The sequence below is a fragment of the Pelophylax lessonae genome, assembly GCF_965119305.1.
Source record: "Pelophylax lessonae genome assembly, chromosome: 1".
Lineage (NCBI taxonomy): Eukaryota > Metazoa > Chordata > Amphibia > Anura > Ranidae > Pelophylax > Pelophylax lessonae.
This window is the reverse complement of record NC_138768.1, coordinates 380,271,333-380,290,960: the sequence shown is the minus strand read 5'-3', so window position 1 is coordinate 380,290,960 and position 19,628 is coordinate 380,271,333. Positions and strand designations below refer to the sequence as shown.

Below are 19,628 nucleotides of genomic sequence, written 5' to 3'. Positions count from 1 at the left end.
GGGATAAGATATAGCATCGCTTCGTATGATATAAAGTGGTTTTCCTCAAAGTGTCTAATAATTTAAGTCTTTATGTTAATTTTCTACACCATTGGAATCCTATATTGGCCATACCACCAGTATCACGCAATAGTAATACCAATATGGTATATGCAATACTGCATATGGTACCACCATCCCTAAGCAATACTTGAAAAGTGATGTTTAGGCTATTTTTCTTTGCAACCAAACTAAGGAGGTCCTATTGCTAACAGTCGAAACGTGTCGACCTCTTGGATCAATTGCAAGGATTATTACTGATGGTTATTAGTATGGCTGACATCACACTTGTAATTGTTATCTTTTGTTTACCATACAAAGATGTTTTTATTGTTTGTAATAATAAAATATTGTTATTTTTATAATCTTATGTGGTTGTCCCTCTCTGGTACCAGTGAAGTCAAATATACTTAAAAACCTTTTTTGTAGATCTGTTCTAAATAACCTGTAACAATAAAAATATTAATATGTATTTTAAAATTATGCTGATAAATATTGTGCCGTAAATAGACATTTGAAACGTAGTATGAGCATTTCCTATTTTATATTTTAAAGATGGGATCCTTTTTCTCCAAAAGTATGGATGAAAACCTAAAGAAACAGCAAGAATTTATGCTGATGAACTCACAGCTTCAGGTAAAGCTCTAAGCTTGATAAGTTCCTTAGATTTGTGAAACTGTATGCCAGTGATCTCCAACTGCAGCCCAGGGGTCAGATGGGGCCCTTTGCTTATCATTATCTGGTCCTTAGGGAACTAGTGTTCCCCCCTTCGATAAAAGCCACTATTCTTCCCAATGACACCAACAGTGGGGCATAATTTCTGCCAGTGACACCAATGATGGTACACTATTCCTCCCACTTACAGCAACAGTGGGGCACCATTCCTCCCACTGAAATCCACGTCGGGACACTATTCCTCTCACTGACACCAATGATGGAGCACCATTCCTCCCACTGACACCAATGTTGGGGCACGATTCCTCCCACTGACACCAATGTTGGGGCACGATTCCTCCCACTGACACCAATGTTGGGGCATGATTCCTCCCACTGACACCAATGTTGGGGCACGATTCCTCCCACTGACACCAATGTTGGGGCACGATTCCTCCCACTGACACCAATGTTGGGGCACGATTCCTCCCACTGACACCAATGTTGGGGCACGATTCCTCCCACTGACACCAATGTTGGGGCACGATTCCTCCCACTGACACCAATGTTGGGGCACGATTCCTCCCACTGACACCAATGTTGGGGCACGATTCCTCCCACTGACACCAATGTTGGGGCACGATTCCTCCCACTGACACCAATGTTGGGGCACGATTCCTCCCACTGACACCAATGGTGGGGCACTATTCCTCCCACTGACACCAATGATGGGGCACTATTCCTCCCACTGACACCAATGATGGTGTACCATTCCTCCCACTGACACCAACCATGAAGCACTATTCCTCCCACTGATACCAACATTGGGGCACTACTCCTCCCCCTATTACCAAAGATGGGGCATTGTTTACTCCCACTGATGCCAATTTTATACTACAATTGGCCACAGTCTGGTCCACCTGGACTGTCTGTTTGAAGGAAAGTAAACTGGCCCTTTGTTTAGAAAGTTTGAAGACCCCTGCTTTATGCTTTACCATATTTGTTTTAAAAAGTTTATTAATTTCTGCCAGTGACACCAATGATGGTACACTATTCCTCCCACTTACAGCAACAGTGGGGCAACAGTTTTTTTTCTCCCTAGTCAGGTGTAAGGACCTAGTTTCTTGCTGGGATCTCTGGCGCTGGCAACATTTTTTAGACAGTTTTTTCTCCTGGTTTTTCCCTGGGAGTTCTACAATCAACTGCCGGGCTGGGCGAGGCGCTTGATAATCTAGATCGAGTGGTCCCCCATGTCTGGCCAGCGAGCGCCCGCAGACCTCTGACACTGGACGGGGGCTAGCCTGCGAGTTAAACGCCTCGCAAGGTCGCATAAAACTGAGTCTTGACCTGAGCGTTTCTACTGGCCGACAGCCCCCCTATTTCAATGGCGAGGGGTTCTGTCTGGAGCGGTGGCCGCCTGGTTCCTGCTATGGGGAGTAGCTCCCCCCCCCCCCCCCAATGGAGGTGTTTGGCGTGGGCGAGGGCCCCACCTTCGGATGGTCAGACCCCTGGGATCCCCTCCCTCCCATCAGGCACCCCCTTTCATCTGTCCCCCAATCCTACCCCCCTCCCTCCACTTATGCTGGGGCTGTGTGGGTGATTTGGTCCACCTCCTAGGGTGGGGCAAGGGTGCTGTGCTAGCGATGGGGGGTGCATTGCCTGCGACCGGACGATCGGCTGTGCGGGGGGGTTGTACGTGGTGAGGGCTCCTGCCAGGGCCCCCATCCTTGATGCCTAGGGATCCCTCCTGGGTCCCTGGGAGCCTCGTGGTGCCGCCATTTTGCTGTAACCTGTGTGTTTCTATGCACAGCGGCCATGTTTGTGTAGTCCAGCGGCCATTTTGCAGTGGTTTGCCATTAAAAATAGTGGCGGCCGTGACAGTGGAGCCCTGTGGGCAGCGATTTTGGCGATGGGAGCCCTTCCTTATCCTCTGGTGCTGACTCCTGGATCCTTTCACTTCCTGATCTCAGGAAGTGGAGTGCAGACTATCCTAGTGGCTGCAGGTGTCTGTTTCTGCTGGGTGGTGAGTCTGGTGGGGTTCTCTCCCTCTCTGCTTAAGATTGCTTAGTGCTCGTGCCTGGCGACCGGGTGGTGCTGTCAGTGCGGTGGGGGTTGTCCCTTTGCAGTGTTTGACACTTTTTGTGGGGTCCCCCTGGTGACTCATGGAGTCTTTGGAGCATATCTCCCCACCTGTCCCCCTCTCTGAGGCTGCAGGGCCCTCCGGGTCCCAACTATCTATCAATGCTCTGACGGCGGTCCTGGAGTCCTTTGCGTCCCGGGTGGAGGTGCTTTTCAGGCGACGGACTAAGCCCCCGCCCTCCCCTGCCTCATTTGTCTCATCAGATCCTAAATCTGATTCGGCCGCCGTGGACGTGGGTCACCCTGCTGGGTCTGCGACCGTATGCCCGGAATCCTCAGATAGTGAGGATGATTCCTCCACATCTTCAACTGCGCAGGAAAAGGCACTGGTGAGACGAACGGATTGTATCGGTGTGTAGGACCTTGAAGATGGAGGATGCAGTTGCGACGGAGGCGCAGGTTTCCTTTGGCACTCACAAGCCATCCAGAGCGGCAAAGGTGTTTCCTTTCTCCGCCTATTTTGACAGAATTCTCGCTAAAGATTCAGGACGACCTAAGTGATTTACTAGGCGTTACCCCTATGAGGAGTCCCTTATTAGGAAGTGGACTGGTCCACCGGTGGTGGACCCTCCGGTTTCCAGATTGAACAAGGCAACCATGATTCCAGTTGAAGTGTCCCCGGCCTTTAAGGATCCGGCTGACAGGAAGGCGGAGGCTGTGGCCCACAATATGTACACTCTGGCTTGTTTGGCACTAAGGCCGGTATTCACCATTGCCCTGGTGTCGCAAACTCTAAACGAGTGGGCTAAGCTTTTACGCTGTGACCTGGAGAAAGAATAGCTTCCCCCTGCCTTTGCTGAGTGGACCGACCAGCTTGTCCAGGGGCTGCAGTTTATCTGTGATGCCTCTTTAGATGCAGCTCCCCTAGTTGCTCAGCTCTCTGTTTTGGCAGTGGTCCTTCGCCGCGTCTTTTGGCTTAAATGCTGGTCTGCAGATCAGACTTCTAAAAAGGCTTTGACTGATCTCCCCTTTCAAGGGGATCGCCTGTTTCGGGCTACCCTGGATGAAATCATTAAAGGTCTCACAGGGGAAAAGAGTACTTTTCTTCAGCAGGCTACTAAGGGCAAGGAACCAGGTCGTAGACGTGGGCCCTCCTTCTTGGCTCATAAGAAGTTTTTTTGTCCCTCAGGGTCGACTGATAAGGGCCTGAAGCCTCTTCTGGAGGTTTCAAACGAACCTGGTCTGGCAAGCCGAGAGCGGGCTTCTCCAGAGCCGCGGACAAGGCTCCTTCAGCATGAAGGTGCGCCCTCACCTGTGTCGGGGGTGGGGGGGGACGTCTTTGTTGGTTTCCAGACCCGTGGCCTTCCCTGGTACAAGGCAAGTGGGTCCACAAAGTCGTTCAGTCTGGCTACAAGATCAAGTTTCACTCTTGTCCCCCGGCAAGGTTCTTTCCTTCCAACCTTCGCCTGTCCCCGGACCGTTTACAGGGTCCGTTTGGGGCTGTACAAGACCTGTTGCTTCAAGGGGTGATTGTCCCGGTTCCGACCGGATGACCTCCTTTTGCGAGCGGAGTCCACAACTGCTCTGGTGGAAAACCTGGAAATCACCAAATGAACTCTGGAAAGAGTTTGGCTGGATTCTGAATTTTCAGAAGTCTGCTCTGGTTCTGTCCATAAAGCTGGACTATCTAGGTCTGACTCTGGACTCGGCCCTAGCCAGAGTGCTTCCAAACTCCAGAAATTGCAGGCTGCAATTCGTTTCCTGCTGTCCAGCAGATGGTCATCTGTCCAGACTTGCATGCGGGTGCTGGGCCTGATGGTGTCTACCTTCGGGGAGATTCCATTTGCACAGTTCCATACCAGGTCCCTTCAAAGGGAGATTCTGGCCAAATGGGACAAAATTCCGCAGTCTCTGGACAATCTGATTCAGCTGAGCCAGGGAACGAAGGAGTCCCTGATATGGTGGCTTCACTCTCTGGCGCTTCGGCTTGGCAAATCCTTCCTCCCCTTGTATAGGTCAGTGGTCACCACGGATGCCAGCCTGTCCAGTTGGGGAGGCGTCCTCTGCAAAAATTCTGCTCAGAAGCTCTGAACACTGGAAGAGTCCAGACTACTGATCAATGTCTTGGAACCTCGAGCCATCAGACTGTGCCTGGGCCATTGGACGGATTGTCTTCAGGGATGTCCAGTGCGCATTTAATCGGACAATGCCACGGCCATGGCTCATGGCAATCACCAAAGGGGCACAAAAAGTATCTTGGCGGCTCGGGAGGTAGCCAGCGTTCTAAGGTGGGCAGAACGGTTCCTTCCAGCCCTCTCCCCTGTATACATTCCCGGGGTGGAAAATTACCAGGTGGATTACCTCATACGGCAGGCGTTGGACCAAGGGGAATGGTCCCTTTTTATCCGGAGGTATTTCATCAGTTGTGGCTCCGGTGGGACATCCCCGAGGTGGATCTGTTGGCGTCTCCGCTCAACAGAATGGTGCAGAGGTTTGTGGCTCGGTCACGGGTTTCCTCTGGCAGACGCCACAAACGCGCTGGTGGCCCCCTGGGGTCAGTTCTGTTTGATTTATGCCTTCCCTCCTCTCAAGCTTCTGCCAAGACTTCTATGCAGAATCGAAGCAGAATGGATTCCGGTCATCTTGGTGGCTCTGGATTGGCCTCGCAGGGCTTGGTACGCCGATCTGGTTCGGCTGGTCTCCAACGTTCCTTGGAAGCTTCCTCTCAGGGATGATCTGCTGTCCCAAGGACCAATCTTCCATTCTGCTTTACAGTCACTGGCTTTGACGGCTTGGCTGTGGAACGCCAGGTGCTGATGGATAGAGGTTTATCTGAGTCAGTGATTCAAACGCTATTAAAAACAAGGAAATCTACTTCTAGGAAGATCTACCACCGTGCGTGGAAGAAGTACATTGCGTGGTGTAAGTCTCTTGGGGTTCATCCTTGCTCCTTCTCGGTAGTTTAGATTTTGAGCTTCCTTTAACGGGGAGTTGAATAGAAATTGGCCTTGAGTACCATCATGGGCCAGGTGTCAGCTTTGGCGTTCTTCTTCCAACGACCCTTGGCCACTCCCTGGTGCATACCTTTCTTCAGATGTCTGTCTGACATTTGGCTCCTCCAGTGAGGTCCCACTTGCCACCTTGGGACCTCAATTTGGTTGTTTCTGTATTCTAGAAGCCTCCTTTTTGAGAATCTTTGGGAGATTCTCTTGCTTATGCTGTCTCAAAAGGTGGCATTTTTGGTGGCTATCACCTCTGCGCACTGGGTGTCGGAATTGGCGGCGTTATCCTGTCGTTCACCTTACTTGGTGATTCACAGAGATAAGGTGGTTCTTCAACCCCTGTCCATCATTCCTCCCAAAGATTGTCTCTGTTTTTCATTTGAATGAAGACATTGTGTTGCCTTCCCTGTGTCCCAGGCCGAAACATCCAAAGTAAACTTCCTTGCATGCCTTGGCTGTGGTCTGGGCAATTAGGGTATACCTGGCAACAACGGAGTCTTATAGGAAGTCAGACTCGCTATTTGTGCTCACTGATTGGCCTTGGAAAGAGTTGTCCACTTCCTTTGTGATCATTTCCAGATGGATCAGACAAGACAGTGATTCAGGACTATTCCATCAAGGGTCAGGTTCCTCCTTTCCCTGTCAAGGCGCACTCTACTCGGGAGTTCAGTGTCTCCTGGGCCTAGTGTAATCAGGCGTTAGTGACGCAGGTTTGCAAGGCAGCCACCTGGTCATCGGTGCACACTTTCACAAAGTTCTTTAAAGTGGATGTGTTGACATCTGCAGATGCTTCTTTTGGCCACAAGGTTTAGCAGGCTTCTGTTTAAAGCACTTGATCCTCTTTGAGGGTGTATTGTTTTTTTTCAGGTGGGCTCCAGTTGTTTTGGTTGAGCTCCTGTTGCCTGGTTGGCTACTGTTTAACCTGGGGAATTTTTTTGCTGTTCCCACCCCTCATGTTTAACACTGCTTTGGGACATCCCAATGGTTATGAAGATCAGGAGCGGTGTCTGTCAATGAACGAAAGAGAAAATGGGATTTTTGACTTACCATAAAATCCATTTCTCTGATGTTCATTGATGGACACACCCACCTCTCTGTGGAGTTGTTATTCTTCTGACGCTGCTTGTAACAAAACTGAGTACCTATAGCAAGGAGAGGGAGTATACCCCCTGGGACTGTTCATAGGCGTAGCCAGATCCCTAGTGTCCTACTCCTGTAGGGGGCAGTATAACCCAATGTTTATAAAGATCAGAAGCTGTATCCATCAATGAACATCAGAGAAATGGATTTTACGGTAAGTCAAAAATCCCAATTTTTTTTTTTTTTTTTTTTTTTTTTAACATTACAGACAGGAACAGGAGCGTTTCTTAGAAGAGATCCCTATTGTAGGTCATGGGGGTCACTCCAGATAATGATGTTCATAATAAGGCTTGGATGAAAAAGGAAATCTGAGCATGGTCGTCTGATACTGTGCCATCGGTATGGGGTACATGGTTCCCATTCAGTCTCAGTCCAGATGGCTCTCCTCCTCCTCCTTCTGGTTTGTAAACCATCATAAGCTTTTGGGTGGGAGGGGTGCCTCCAGTAATGGACATTCAAAATCAGTGTCTTGCTTTTCTTCTATAGAAAGAGACAAGAAACCTAAAACATAATTTACAAGGTTATTTTATCAAATAGTTGAATACATCATTTTGTAAACCTAAAATTCAACATACAATGAAAGCTCATGTCTATATTCACTAAACTGAAAAATCTAAAAAATTAGTTTAATCAGATTCCTCTGATTTGGAAGAAATTATGAAAGCATAGTATATCACTAACGACAGAATGAATAGTAGGAAATGTAAATGATGTTGAGGATAATTGTCAGTAAAGTAAAAGTTCTGGAAGATGAGATTGAGGAAATTTTAAAGCTACGTAATTAAGAAAAGACGTAGGTTTTTTTTTTTTGTTTTTTTTTTTTTTTTGTTTTTTTTTTTTTGTTTTTTTGGTTTTTTTTAGGTGAAGATACAAATGTGAGGTTGGATGGTAATAAAGCTTTGATAAAGCTATTCAGGTTGAAAACCTTTCTTTGAGCCTGAAGATTCTAAATTTTGATATAGAAGAGTTTAAGAGACCCTTTCAACCCTTTTATAAATGCATGTAAAAGCATTGGAAAATCAAGTATTTTAATCATAAACCGTTTTTTTCCCCAGTTGTCTATCCAGGACAGTACATGAGAGGGCATGATTTATACCCTCCCCCCAATCACCACAGACTTTAAAAGGCAGGCCCGAGGTCAGATTGAAACAAGTTTTTTTTTTTTTTTTAGAACTCTGAAAGGGGAAGGCACGCTTACTCTTGTGGTGTCCCCTTTATCCTCTTCTTTTGTTGCTTACTTCAACGGTTAGTAAGCAGGGATAATTCTTTTCTACATTCAGTCTCCTAGACTGCCCTCCTGTTGGATGAGGTTCAGGTGTTTGCCACCTCCTCATCTTCTTGTGGTGGAGAGAAAGGTGAAATCTCTCCAGAGGCCTTCTGTGGTCCTTTCCTATTTTCAAAAGACTCATGATGAATGCAAGTGCCTGAGGTTGGGGCATACATCTTGAAGAGAAGGTGGCAAAGAGCTGCTGGTCCAAGGCGGAGTCCAGTAAGATCTCCAATTGGCCGGGAATCTTTGGCTGTATGAGGTGCACTTCAGGCCTTTCATCAGGATCTGGAAGGTCAGCATTTTTTAATTCTTTCAGACTACACAACTACAGTAGCTTCTCTGAACAAGCAAGGGGCACTCAAAGTCTAGCCTTGTGCCTGCTGGCAAACAGCATTTCTGCGTGAGCAGTAAGTCGCCTACTGTCTGACTCTTTCAGCAGGCTCCTTGAACTGCCACCAAATCTGAGAATCAGAATGGACTCTAAATCCAAAGGTCTTCCTGGCAATAGTACAGAAGTGGGGAGCCCCACATATAGACCTGTTTGCCAATCAAGCAAATGCTAAGATGCTTAATTTCTTCTCCCTAAACAGAGGGAGCGCAGTGCTAGGGATACACACACTGGCCCGCCCATGGTCATTTAAGCTCTGATAAATATTCCTTCCTTTCAGGCTTCAGCTGGTGGTTGATCCTCCTCTGATGCACAACCTTAGACAAATAAACACAATAAAACTAAACAAAAGGCATTTTTTCTTTTTTGAGCAGTGTTAGTTTACACATAGTGTTACTGCACATAAAAAAAGAATGCATTTTATTCTGTAATTTTTCTTGTTTAAAACAACACTAAAGTTATGATTTTAGTACAAAGCAACGCAAGGTAATTTACAAATGAAATAAAGTCTTTTTTTTTTTTTTTCAATTTTGTGTGTTTTTTAGTGTGATACGTGTAAATATATTTAAAAGGTGAAAAATATTAATGACAGACAAAAATATTAAAGCAGACAAAAACAGAAAAAGTTTAACTATTAGTTAATAGAAAAAAAAAATCATAAGGAAAATTACAATTGAAGGGAAAAGGAGAATACATTGTAAAATCGAAGTTCATCCCTTTTGATCTGTGGATGAGAAACACAGAAAGTTAAAAATTATATAATGTAACGTTCTGTATTTACATCTGAACAATGTTGTTGATAAACATTGCCAGACTGCTTTTTTTTTTTTTTTTTAAATAACTCCTGCTGCCGACCTTTTCTGTGTACTCTTCAATGCAGCTGTGATTAATCAAAGCTGAATTGTCGAGTACTGGGACAGGGAAATCCCGGCAGCAGAGCAAAAGGACTGGATGTACTAGACATGCTGTGTGTACACTGACATATTTTTGGGCGTGTCTAGTACGCCCAGAGTCTGCAACTGGTTAACAGTACATTTTAAGCTGGCTATAGATGGATTGAAATTTGGCCAATTCAGAGTGTTAGGTCGACCGACTTTTGTCAAGTGATCATGTTGGAATATTTTCTCAAGCCGTAGCTGCTAGATAGTGCATTCTGGCAGAGAGCCCTGCTGTCAGAATACAATAGAGGAATCTGTTTATTTTATTTTTTTTCGTTCAGCCTGCTGGCTGATCAAAAAAAAAAAAAAAGTGAGTCATCTATTGCTAGCTTAACTCTTCAGTAAGAGAATTCTTTAGCATAGCCACAGTTACCCCTCCCGTGCACAAAGCTATAGTGCCCTCCTATTCTGAGTGTGACTAATTGCTATCTGTGCTGGCCCAGCTTCTCCGCTTTGCCCCTCAGCTCCCTAAATAACTTTTTGTTGTAGCTGCCTAGAGAGGAACGAAAGGGATCAAAGAAAGTTGTTTCCTTTCGTCTGCTTTTTGCTCTTGCGTGTGAAAACAAGCAGTAAAGTCTTGAGACTGCAGCAAAAAGTCAAACTTGCTTGTGACATGTTGCTGCATTCATTATAGAGGGATTCGCATAAGGTGTGTGCTATGTAAACTAACAAATGAAAAATGTACCTTCGTCCTATATATTCGAGTATAGAGTCAAAAATGGAATTAAGGCACTGAGGACTTTCATGGTACAGTATGAACTCACGACACAATTGTTATATAAAAATAAACAAAAGTTTATTATTTCAGTGAGTATTAAAAAATCATCCATAAAGGAAAAAGGAACAGGAAGAGTAATTGTCCACTTCAGTACAAACAAACAATTAAAATAGAACACCTTAAAATTCCTCTGCTATAGATTGGATATTAAGTAAGTTTTCCACCCAGTTGTGGGGGACCTCTAATGGCATGTCTCCAATCATACTCTACATGTTTCGTGGATTGTCCGATTCTTCAGAAGTTCGGTTCAAGAGGAATGTCTAATCTGTGGAAAAAATACAAACCTAAAATAATACATAGAGCTAACACAATTAAACATAGGCAGAAACCTATGATTAAGTGTATATACAACATCACAGCAATTATTAGCTACCAAAGAGTGAATATAAACATGAATGAACTCTGAATCTGCCCCCAATAATACCCAAATGCCACAAAGGTGTCGTAAGGCATACTCGCCAGGAACCACAACAATAACCCAGAGAACGGTGATGCCAAAATTGGCAATCTTCTGGGCGAGTGAGGGTGGCGATATAAGTGGCTAAAGACTGGCAAAGATAAATTGTATAGTTACAAGAATGGCTCAGTACAGGGCCATCCTACTTGGGGTACGTGTAGCACAACCCCCAACAAGTTACATAAAGTCATACAATAGATACACACCTACCAATTTCTAAATATATTGATAGAGACGGATGGTGGAGACAGACCGAGAAAGGAGATGTCGTCATGGATAACAAATTGGATCAGATGATTCTAGAAGCATTTAAGTATGTGTAGCAGGTTTTTCAGGTATTTGGCCTGATGTGGGTCTTCCATGGTTACCGTTGACACCTTCAGCCCATTTAAGCTGAATACCCAAGTGTGAGATTGGAGACAATGACCATTCTGGCATCTTTGGTTTGTTTTGTTTATTTGATATTGGGGATGGGAGAAGGGAATGAGTGGGATACTCCTCTGGCTCAACTAGGTACAAATGAGACACTTTGTGAAACAAAATGCCTTTCAGCGATGTCTTGGCGCCGGCTGGATGCTGACCAACGCTTGCCAGCACTTGAAAAAACACTGACTTGTTGAAGTGTACTTGAACTTGACTTCTGACACTCTGATCAGCTCAAAAGTTCTGGACTGTACTTTAGGCTTGACTTCTGACGCTCTGGGTAGCTTAAAAGTCCTGCATAACAGCTCCCTCCAGTCCTTCCTGACTGAGGTAGCTCCTGTAACTGCTTGTGCTGCTGCAACTCTCAACACTGTACACTGCACACTGTACACTTTAACGCTTCAGGGCCGAACCGCTGGCGCCCCCTTTACACTTCAGGGTTCTCTCACTAGGCACCCCCTCTACACTTCAGGGTCCTCTCACTAGGCACCCTCTCTGCTTCTCTTCAGGGTCCACACACTGGCACCCTCTCTGCTTCTCTTCAGGGTCAACACTGGCACCCCCTTTACTTTTACTCCTGCACCGGCTAGCTAGCTCCTGGATTCCCACGACCTTCACCGGAGTGGTCCCCTCTCTCTCTAGGCAGACCCCCAGGGGGCAGTTTGCAGTACTCCCGAACTGGGAATGCTTTCCTGAAACTGGACCCCTCTCAACTCCGCTGGTCCTTGGCACACTGGATCCTCTCTGCAGCTCAGCTCAGCACTCTTGTCACCTCAGGGAAGCAGCCTGGGACACCCGATCCTGCTGACAGGAGGAGAGACAGCCGTACTCTCCCTCCTGGGACTCTGCTTCCCACCAAAGATGCTGCGTCATGCGTTCCCCTCAAACTTATACCCACTCCCAGAATGCTGTGCAGCAGAATCTGCCTTTCTGGGGTAGATACAGGCCTGGGTGCACCATTGGCTGGGTTTCCTCCACTGCCCAATGAAAACTCTCTCATGGGGCACAGTGGGGAGACTCCCCAGTCTCAACGGCTACACCTGGGAGACATGACAGCCCAGCTGAAAATCATGGCCCTGCTGTTAGGCAGCCGGGGCCCACTATACTTTAAATAGCACCTACTTTGTAGGGTGCTACATCCACCCCACACCAAACCTCCTATCAAAAACTGTGGCCAAAAACTCAGGAGTATCCCACAAACCTGGAAAAGGGAAAGAATGAATGTACAAATAAATTATGGCGAAAAAATATAGCTATACATTACTGTGCTGCACAAATATACAAACAATTTAGGTGCATGAAGATGATGCACCCCCCCCACCAAACAAACTCGTTTGGTGGGGATTTTCAAGGCAACACAATATACATTCCCTAACTAACTGTCTCTAAGATGATCCCACCTGTAGAGAAATGGAAGCAAAAGTTAGTCAACTGCATACATTTTAGAAAAATACAAGACTAACTGTCTAGACAGTTGAATGAAAAGACCCACCTATTAGGGCGACCTTTTCACTCTCTTCCCTAACTACCTCTGCTGACCGGTGTCTTGACTCGCCGGGTCCACTTCTTGCAGATAAGAAGTCTGTGCCCTGCACTGGCTAACTAAGCAGAGTCCTTTTCTGAAGTGAGACACAGCGTCCCCTGGCTGTGTCTCAAAGTACTTCTTGTAGGAAACAGGGCAAGTCACTGGAGCCTGAGTGACCTGCAGTCCTGCTGAGTCAGGGAAGTAACAACAGGGGTCCTTCAGGGCACCCCTCTCCAAAGTTCCTGGACACATTCTTAAAACTGTAGCAACTGTAACATAGAAACATAGAATGTGTCGGCAGATAAGAACCATTTGGCCCATCTAGTCTGCCCAATATATCTGAATCCTATGAATAGTCCCTGGCCCTATCTTATATGAAGGATAGCCTTATGCCTATCCCATGCATGCTTAAACTCCTTCACTGTATTTGCAGCTACCACTTCTGCAGGAAGGTTATTCCATGCATTCACTACTCTCTCAGTAAAGTAATACTTCCTCATATTACTTGTATCTCCTCTCTACTTGAACTGTGGAAGGCTTCCCACACAGTATTTGTAATCCACATAGATCCTGGTCCGGTGGCCCAAGGGATCTGACATAGCAAACATTTCCTCAAAAACCAGGCCCAATGGCCCAAGGAGTCTGCAATTGAACTTGAACATTCTTTTCAACAAAAACTTGTAAATTCAGCATTACATTTTCCTTAACAGTTCCTTGGTGAGATGTGATTGCCAGCCGGCCAGATATGCACAGTTTGAAAATTATTTTTTTTTTTTTTTAAATGAGCAACTTGTTCCCTTTTAAATATAGTAGTCAGGATGGGGAAACCAGACATAAGTTCCTTGCTCATCCGTTACTCGGATGGACCAGGCCTGACCTGATCCATCTGGGTGACGGACCTCCACCCTGTCAATGTAAATGGAGCACCCAAAGTTCCACTGAGCTTTTACACCAATAAACCTTTCCTTTAACTTCTCTTCCAGTGAACCTCTATATGGTTTGGGAATGAACAAGAAGTCCCATATGACCTCATCACACCAGAAATCCCTATATTTCTCGATAAGCAGCGTCACTTCTCTGGGAGCGTAAGGGTAATCGTAGCCCGTATTACAGTGCCACCTTTCTCTGTATCCACCTTTGCATCTGGGATAGCCGTGGAAGAGTCCTCCTGTTACCTCTCCCAGGTGGAGAAAATGGGGTGGTCACTCTCTGTATCATGTTTTCATGAGCAGCATTTTGGTCTCTAGCTCTAGCAATGTTTCCCAGAGGGGTGAGATCTGGGATCCTCTCAACATAGGTTACATAAGTCCCCCCTCTCCATAGCTTCCTTGGCCTCCTTGTGAATGGTTACTGCAACTTCAGGACTTGGGGAGCTGCTCCCAGCTTCTGACCCCCAGTCCCACTCTGCTTCATCAGCCGACCCCCAATCGTCGATCCCCTCTTCTATAGAGCCATATTTGTACTGGAAGGATGGGGATCCTATGGGCACAAGGCCTGCTTCTTCCTCACCACTATTGCTGGTGGGTGAGGCTTGGACAATTGCAGGCTGTTGAATTGAAATGGGAACGGATCCTGCCACTACTGTTGTGGTTGATGCACCTTTCGGCCGGTTGTACGGGCATGCATCCCCTCCCTAGGGGGCTCTGCGACCGAGTCCCCCTCAAAAACACTGAAGGCCCACTGGCTGCTGGCATGGCCTCCAGTTGCATCATCAAACGCAACATGCCCCATCCGCCTCTGCGGAGGAACTTGGATTCTGTCCCGGTCACCTCCTAAGTGAGGCCTAACTCCCAAGGGACATACAACTTCTTGGGCCGGCCCTCGCTCCTCTCTTCCCGGAGCAGCAGATAGCCACACTGCCCACACTGGACCCAAGCCTTCACTTTCAACCTAAGGGCAGCACATTGAGGACATACCGCTCCTAGTTACTCTCGGCCTACTCCCGTGCACAGCGCAAGCCCGTCTTCAGGCACCATCCGGATACCTGTGTCCCATACTAGGGATGGATTGGACTGGTGGATCTGCTCTGGTGTCTGTCTAGCAGAGTCTTCGCCGATAGCGGCAGCAACAGCGGTCACACTCTTTTGCTCTCCAATAAATGCCATGTTTCTCTCTCCTACACGTGTCTCCCTCACAGCCACACCTGAAGGAGGGGGTATTAATAGGACTCCCTTGGTCACTCCTGATTGGCTGGATGTTCCCGCTGTCTCCACCCTTTTTCCCTGTTGGGCGATGACTCCTCCCGCTAGGCAGGTCTGCATGAAGTGCGCTTTCCCGCGCGGTACTGTAACTCTTCCCCTGCCATGCTCTCTCACTCTAGCCCACAGGGAAGTTGCAAATAAGTGGACCATGTCACTTGCTAGACATGCATCCGCTCTCCTCAATTGCACCAGGGCCACAACTGCCGTCCCTCCTTGCTTGGCAAGAGTAATATCCTGCTGTCGGTTGCACGGTCGATAGTTCTCTTCCTAGCCATACATATGCAATTTACATCTTCCATACTGTCTCCGAGGTTGGCCAAACTGCCTCTCCTGGCATGGCCGACTACGATCCTCACAGTATCCGTGCACCCACTATATAAAATAAATGTCCCACTGTCGGTCTCACGGTTGACAACAGTCCATATAGCATGCACACATACCCGGCCCCTGGCACCTCTCTTCCCGTGCCCCCGGCCACCATCTTTACCGTCCCCACCGGGACCACCGGCATCCTCTTCTCCGTCCCCACCGGGACCCTGCCCTGACGTCCTCTTCTCCGTCGCCATCGGGACCTCTTCCTGTTAAGCAGTTGCGCAGCATTCATGCACTTTCCCTCTGCTCTCCAATATTTGACAGCAGAATGCATATCATACTCCATGTGGAAGGTTCCCATCATTTTGCAGACTTTGCTTGAACACTTGCGTTGCCATAAGCATCCTTCCATGTGCACTTCTAACTTCATCCCACTCTCCCTGCCTCCCGCAGATCCGGCCTCACACTTGGCTTGGTACTTGAACAACAGTTCTGGGCACAAAAATTGACTTTTCTGACTTTTTCTTCTGCCGTTGCCATGGGCAGCTGGCCCAGTAACCAATGGCAAAATCCCGGACGAGCCCCCAAATGTAGCAGGTTTTTCAGGCATTGGCCCTGATGTGGGTCTGCCATGGTTACCGGTGACACCTTCAGCCCATTTAAGCTGAATACCCAAGTGTGAGATTGGAGATAATGACCATTCCGGCATCTTTGGTTTGTTTTGTGTATTTGATATTGAGGATGGGAGAAGGGAATGAGTGGTATACTCCTCTGGCTCAACTAGGTACAAATGGGACACTTTGTGAAAAAAATGCCTTTCAGCTCTGTCTTGACGCCGGCTGGATGCTGACCAACGCTTGCTGGCGCTTGAAAAAACACTGACTTGCTGAACTGTACTTGAACTTGACTTCTGACGCTCTGGGTAGCTCAAAAGTCCTGCATAACAGCTCCCTCCAGTCCTTCCTGACTGAGGTAGCTCCTGTAACTGCTTGTGCTGCTGCAACTCTCAACACTGTACACTGCACGCTGTGCACTTCAACGCTTCAGGGCCCAACCGTGGGCGCCCCCTTTACACTTCAGGGTCTACTCACTAGGCACCCCCTCTACACTTCAGGGTCCTCTCACTAGACGCCCACTCTACACTTCAGGGTCCTCTCACTAGACGCCCACTCTACACTTTAGGGTCCTCTCACTAGGCACCCCCTCTACACTTCAGGGTCCTCTCACTAGGCACCCCCTCTACACTTCAGGGTCCTCTCACTAGGCACCCCCTCTACACTTCAGGGTCCTCTCACTAGGCACCCCCTCTACACTTCAGGGTCCTCTCACTAGGCACCCCCTCTACACTTCAGGGTCCTCTCACTAGGCACCCCCTCTACACTTCAGGGTCCTCTCACTAGGCACCCCCTCTACACTTCAGGGTCCTCTCACTAGGCATCCTCTCTGCACTTCAGGGTCAACGCTGGCACCCCCCTTTACTTTTACTCCTGCACAGGCTAGCTAGCTCCTGGATCCCCACAACCTTCACCGGAGTGGTCCCCTCTCTCTCTAGGCAGACCCCCAGGGGGCAGTTTGCAGTACTCACGAACTGGAAATGCTTTCCTGAAACTGGATCCTCTCTGCAGCTCAGCCCTATGTCACCTCAGGCAAGCTGCCTGGGACACCTGATCCTGCTGACAGGAGGAGAGACAGCCGTACTCTCCCTCCTGGGACTCTGCTTCCCACCAAAGATGCTGCGTCATGCGTTCCCCCTCAAAGAACAGCAGGCTGTGCGGCAGAATCTGCCTTTCTGGGGTAGATACAGGCCTGGGTGCACCATTGGCTGGGTTTCCTCCACTGCCCAATGAGAACTCTCTCATGGAGCACAGTGGGGAGACTCCCCAGTCTCAACAGCTACACCTGGGAGACATGACAGCCCAGCTGAAAATCATGCATGCTGTTAGGCAGCCAGGGCCCACTATACTTTACCTAGCACCTACTTTGTAGGGTGCTACATATGCATAATCTGCAAAAACATAACTGGTTTGATATACTAGGAAAGGTATTTAAGAAGTTCAGAAAGGCTCACCTTGCAAAGATTGTTTACGCGCAAAAAGCAAAATAGCGCTAAACAAGGGACACATTAATCCGCTAAATAGCCTCAGCGGCGTTGGATCAGATGGCAGCAGGTACAGATATATATATATATATATATATATATATATATATATATATATATATATAGTGTATCATAAAGGGACTACTGATGATCTAAAGGGTAAAAGGAAAAACAATGATAATATTACAATGAACTTTTCAGGGGAAAATGTTCCCTGGCTGTCATACACAAATGGACTAATATTGAACTATGTTACACAGAAAAGGTCAAAGACCCTCACCTTATCCAATTACAGCTGCAAGAAAAAGAATGTGAACCCTTTGGAATTATATGGATTTCTGCACAAATTGGTCTTAAAATGTGATCTGATCATCATCTAAGTCACAACAATAGACAATCACAGTCTGCTTAAACTAATAACACACAAAGAATGAAATGTTGCCATGTTTTTATTGAACACACCATGTAAACATTCACAGTGCAGGTGGAAAAAGTATGTGAACCCTTGGATTTAATAACTGGTTGAACCTCCTTTGGCAGCAATAACTTCAACCAAACGTTTCCTGTTGTTGCAGATCAGACGTGCACAACGGTCAGGAGTAATTCTTGACCATTCCTCTTTACAGAACTGTTTCAGTTCAGCAATATTCTTGGGATGTCTGGTGTGAATCACATTCTTGAGGTCATGCCACAGCGTCTCAATCGGGTTGAGGTCAGGACTCTGACTGGGCCACTTTAGAAGGCGTATTTTCTTCTGTTTAAGCCATTTACTTCTATGCTTTGGGTCATTGTCCTGTTGCAACACCCACCACCTGTTGAGTTTCAGCTGGTAGACAGCTGGGCCTTAAGTTCGCCTGCAAAATGTCTTGATAAACTTGGGAATTAATTTTTCCTTCAATGATAGCAATCCGTCCAGGCCCTGACGCAGCAAAGCAGCTCCAAACACAGAATATTTTGCTAGTACTGCTGTGGAACATCCAGGTGCTCTTGTGCAAACTGTAACGTGCAGCAATATTTTGTTTGGACAGCAGTGGCTTCCTCTGTGGTATCCTCCCATGAAATCCATTCTTGTCTAGTGTTTTACGTAATGTAGATTCGCTAACAGGGATGTAAGCATTCACCTGTGACTTTTGTAAGTCTTTAGCTGACACTCTAGGATTCTTGCAGTGATCTTTATAGGACGGCCACTCCTAGGGAGAGTAGCAGCAGTGCTGAACTTTCTCCATTTATAGACAATTTGTCTTACTGTGGACTGATGAACAGCAAGGCTTTTGGAGAGACTTTTATAACCCTTTCCACTGTTAATGTTTACATGGTGTGTTCAATAAAAACATGTCAACATTTCATCCTTTGTGTGTTATTAGTTTAAGCAGACTGTGATTGTCTATTGTTGTGACTTTGATGATGATCAGATCACATTTTATGACCAGTTTGTGCAGAAATCCATATCATTCCAAAGGGTTCACATAATTTTTCTTGCAGCTGTATATAAACTGCAGAACCATGTAATTCAGCAAAGATGGTAGACAAGAAACCAGAAAGGCTCAAATATCCATGGTGGAAATCAAACAAGCTAAGCAATACAGGATCTGCAGGAAAAATATGCAGAGACTTAGTTAAATTGAAGTTATAGCCAGTAAAAATATCCCAGAAAGGAGGTCCAGAATCCAATGGACAGCACTTACGCTAAAGCTGTCTGAACCCTATACCGCTGCCGACCTTCTACAAGCATTGAGAAGCAAGCAACTTCCTATATATGCACACCTGAATCCTGTCGAGCCGCCCGCCATCACTGCTCGACTGCAGCCGGCGGATGAGGTCACCAGACCCTGATCTCGGACTAGGCATGCGTCACCGGGTGCATGCGCAGTACCGCTGAGGGGCATAAGCTTAGTGCAGCATCACTTACACGGGCGCTGCCCTTGATCCAGCCAGTGGGTCCTTTACCGCCATCTGATGGATAGGGGAGAAAAGACCATAAGGGTCAGGAATCGAAAAGGAGATCACACACTCTCCCAAAGGAGAATTTGCCATCAAAGGATCCAGATAGTGGACTAGTAGGTCGCTACCACAACCATGCCTAGGTGCAACTGGGCAGAATACAATAAGGGGGATTAAATTCAAGTCAAGAACAAACCACAATTAGTAACCACATATAAACAAACTATAAACCAGTATGATACAATCTAATGAAATTGGAAATAAATGGGGTATGAAAATGATTATCAAACAATGATATCCATAACAGCCAACCACATAGTTCACATAAGAACCCCAAAATCGACAATTGGTAAGTCATATGATTGGAGAAAAGGTAATAAGAA

At 46.9% G+C, this 19,628-nt stretch overlaps 1 protein-coding gene across 1 annotated transcript in view; it reads left to right on the top strand.

Annotated features, from left to right (window-relative positions):
• Positions 1–19,628, top strand: part of PLGRKT (plasminogen receptor with a C-terminal lysine) — a 473,875-nt gene that overhangs the window by 369,929 nt on the left and 84,318 nt on the right. The window contains exon 2 of the mRNA XM_082259813.1: positions 571–675. Coding sequence (XP_082115939.1) covers positions 595–675 — 81 coding nt within the window. The 5' untranslated portion in view covers positions 571–594. The remainder of the gene's footprint in view (positions 1–570; positions 676–19,628) is intronic.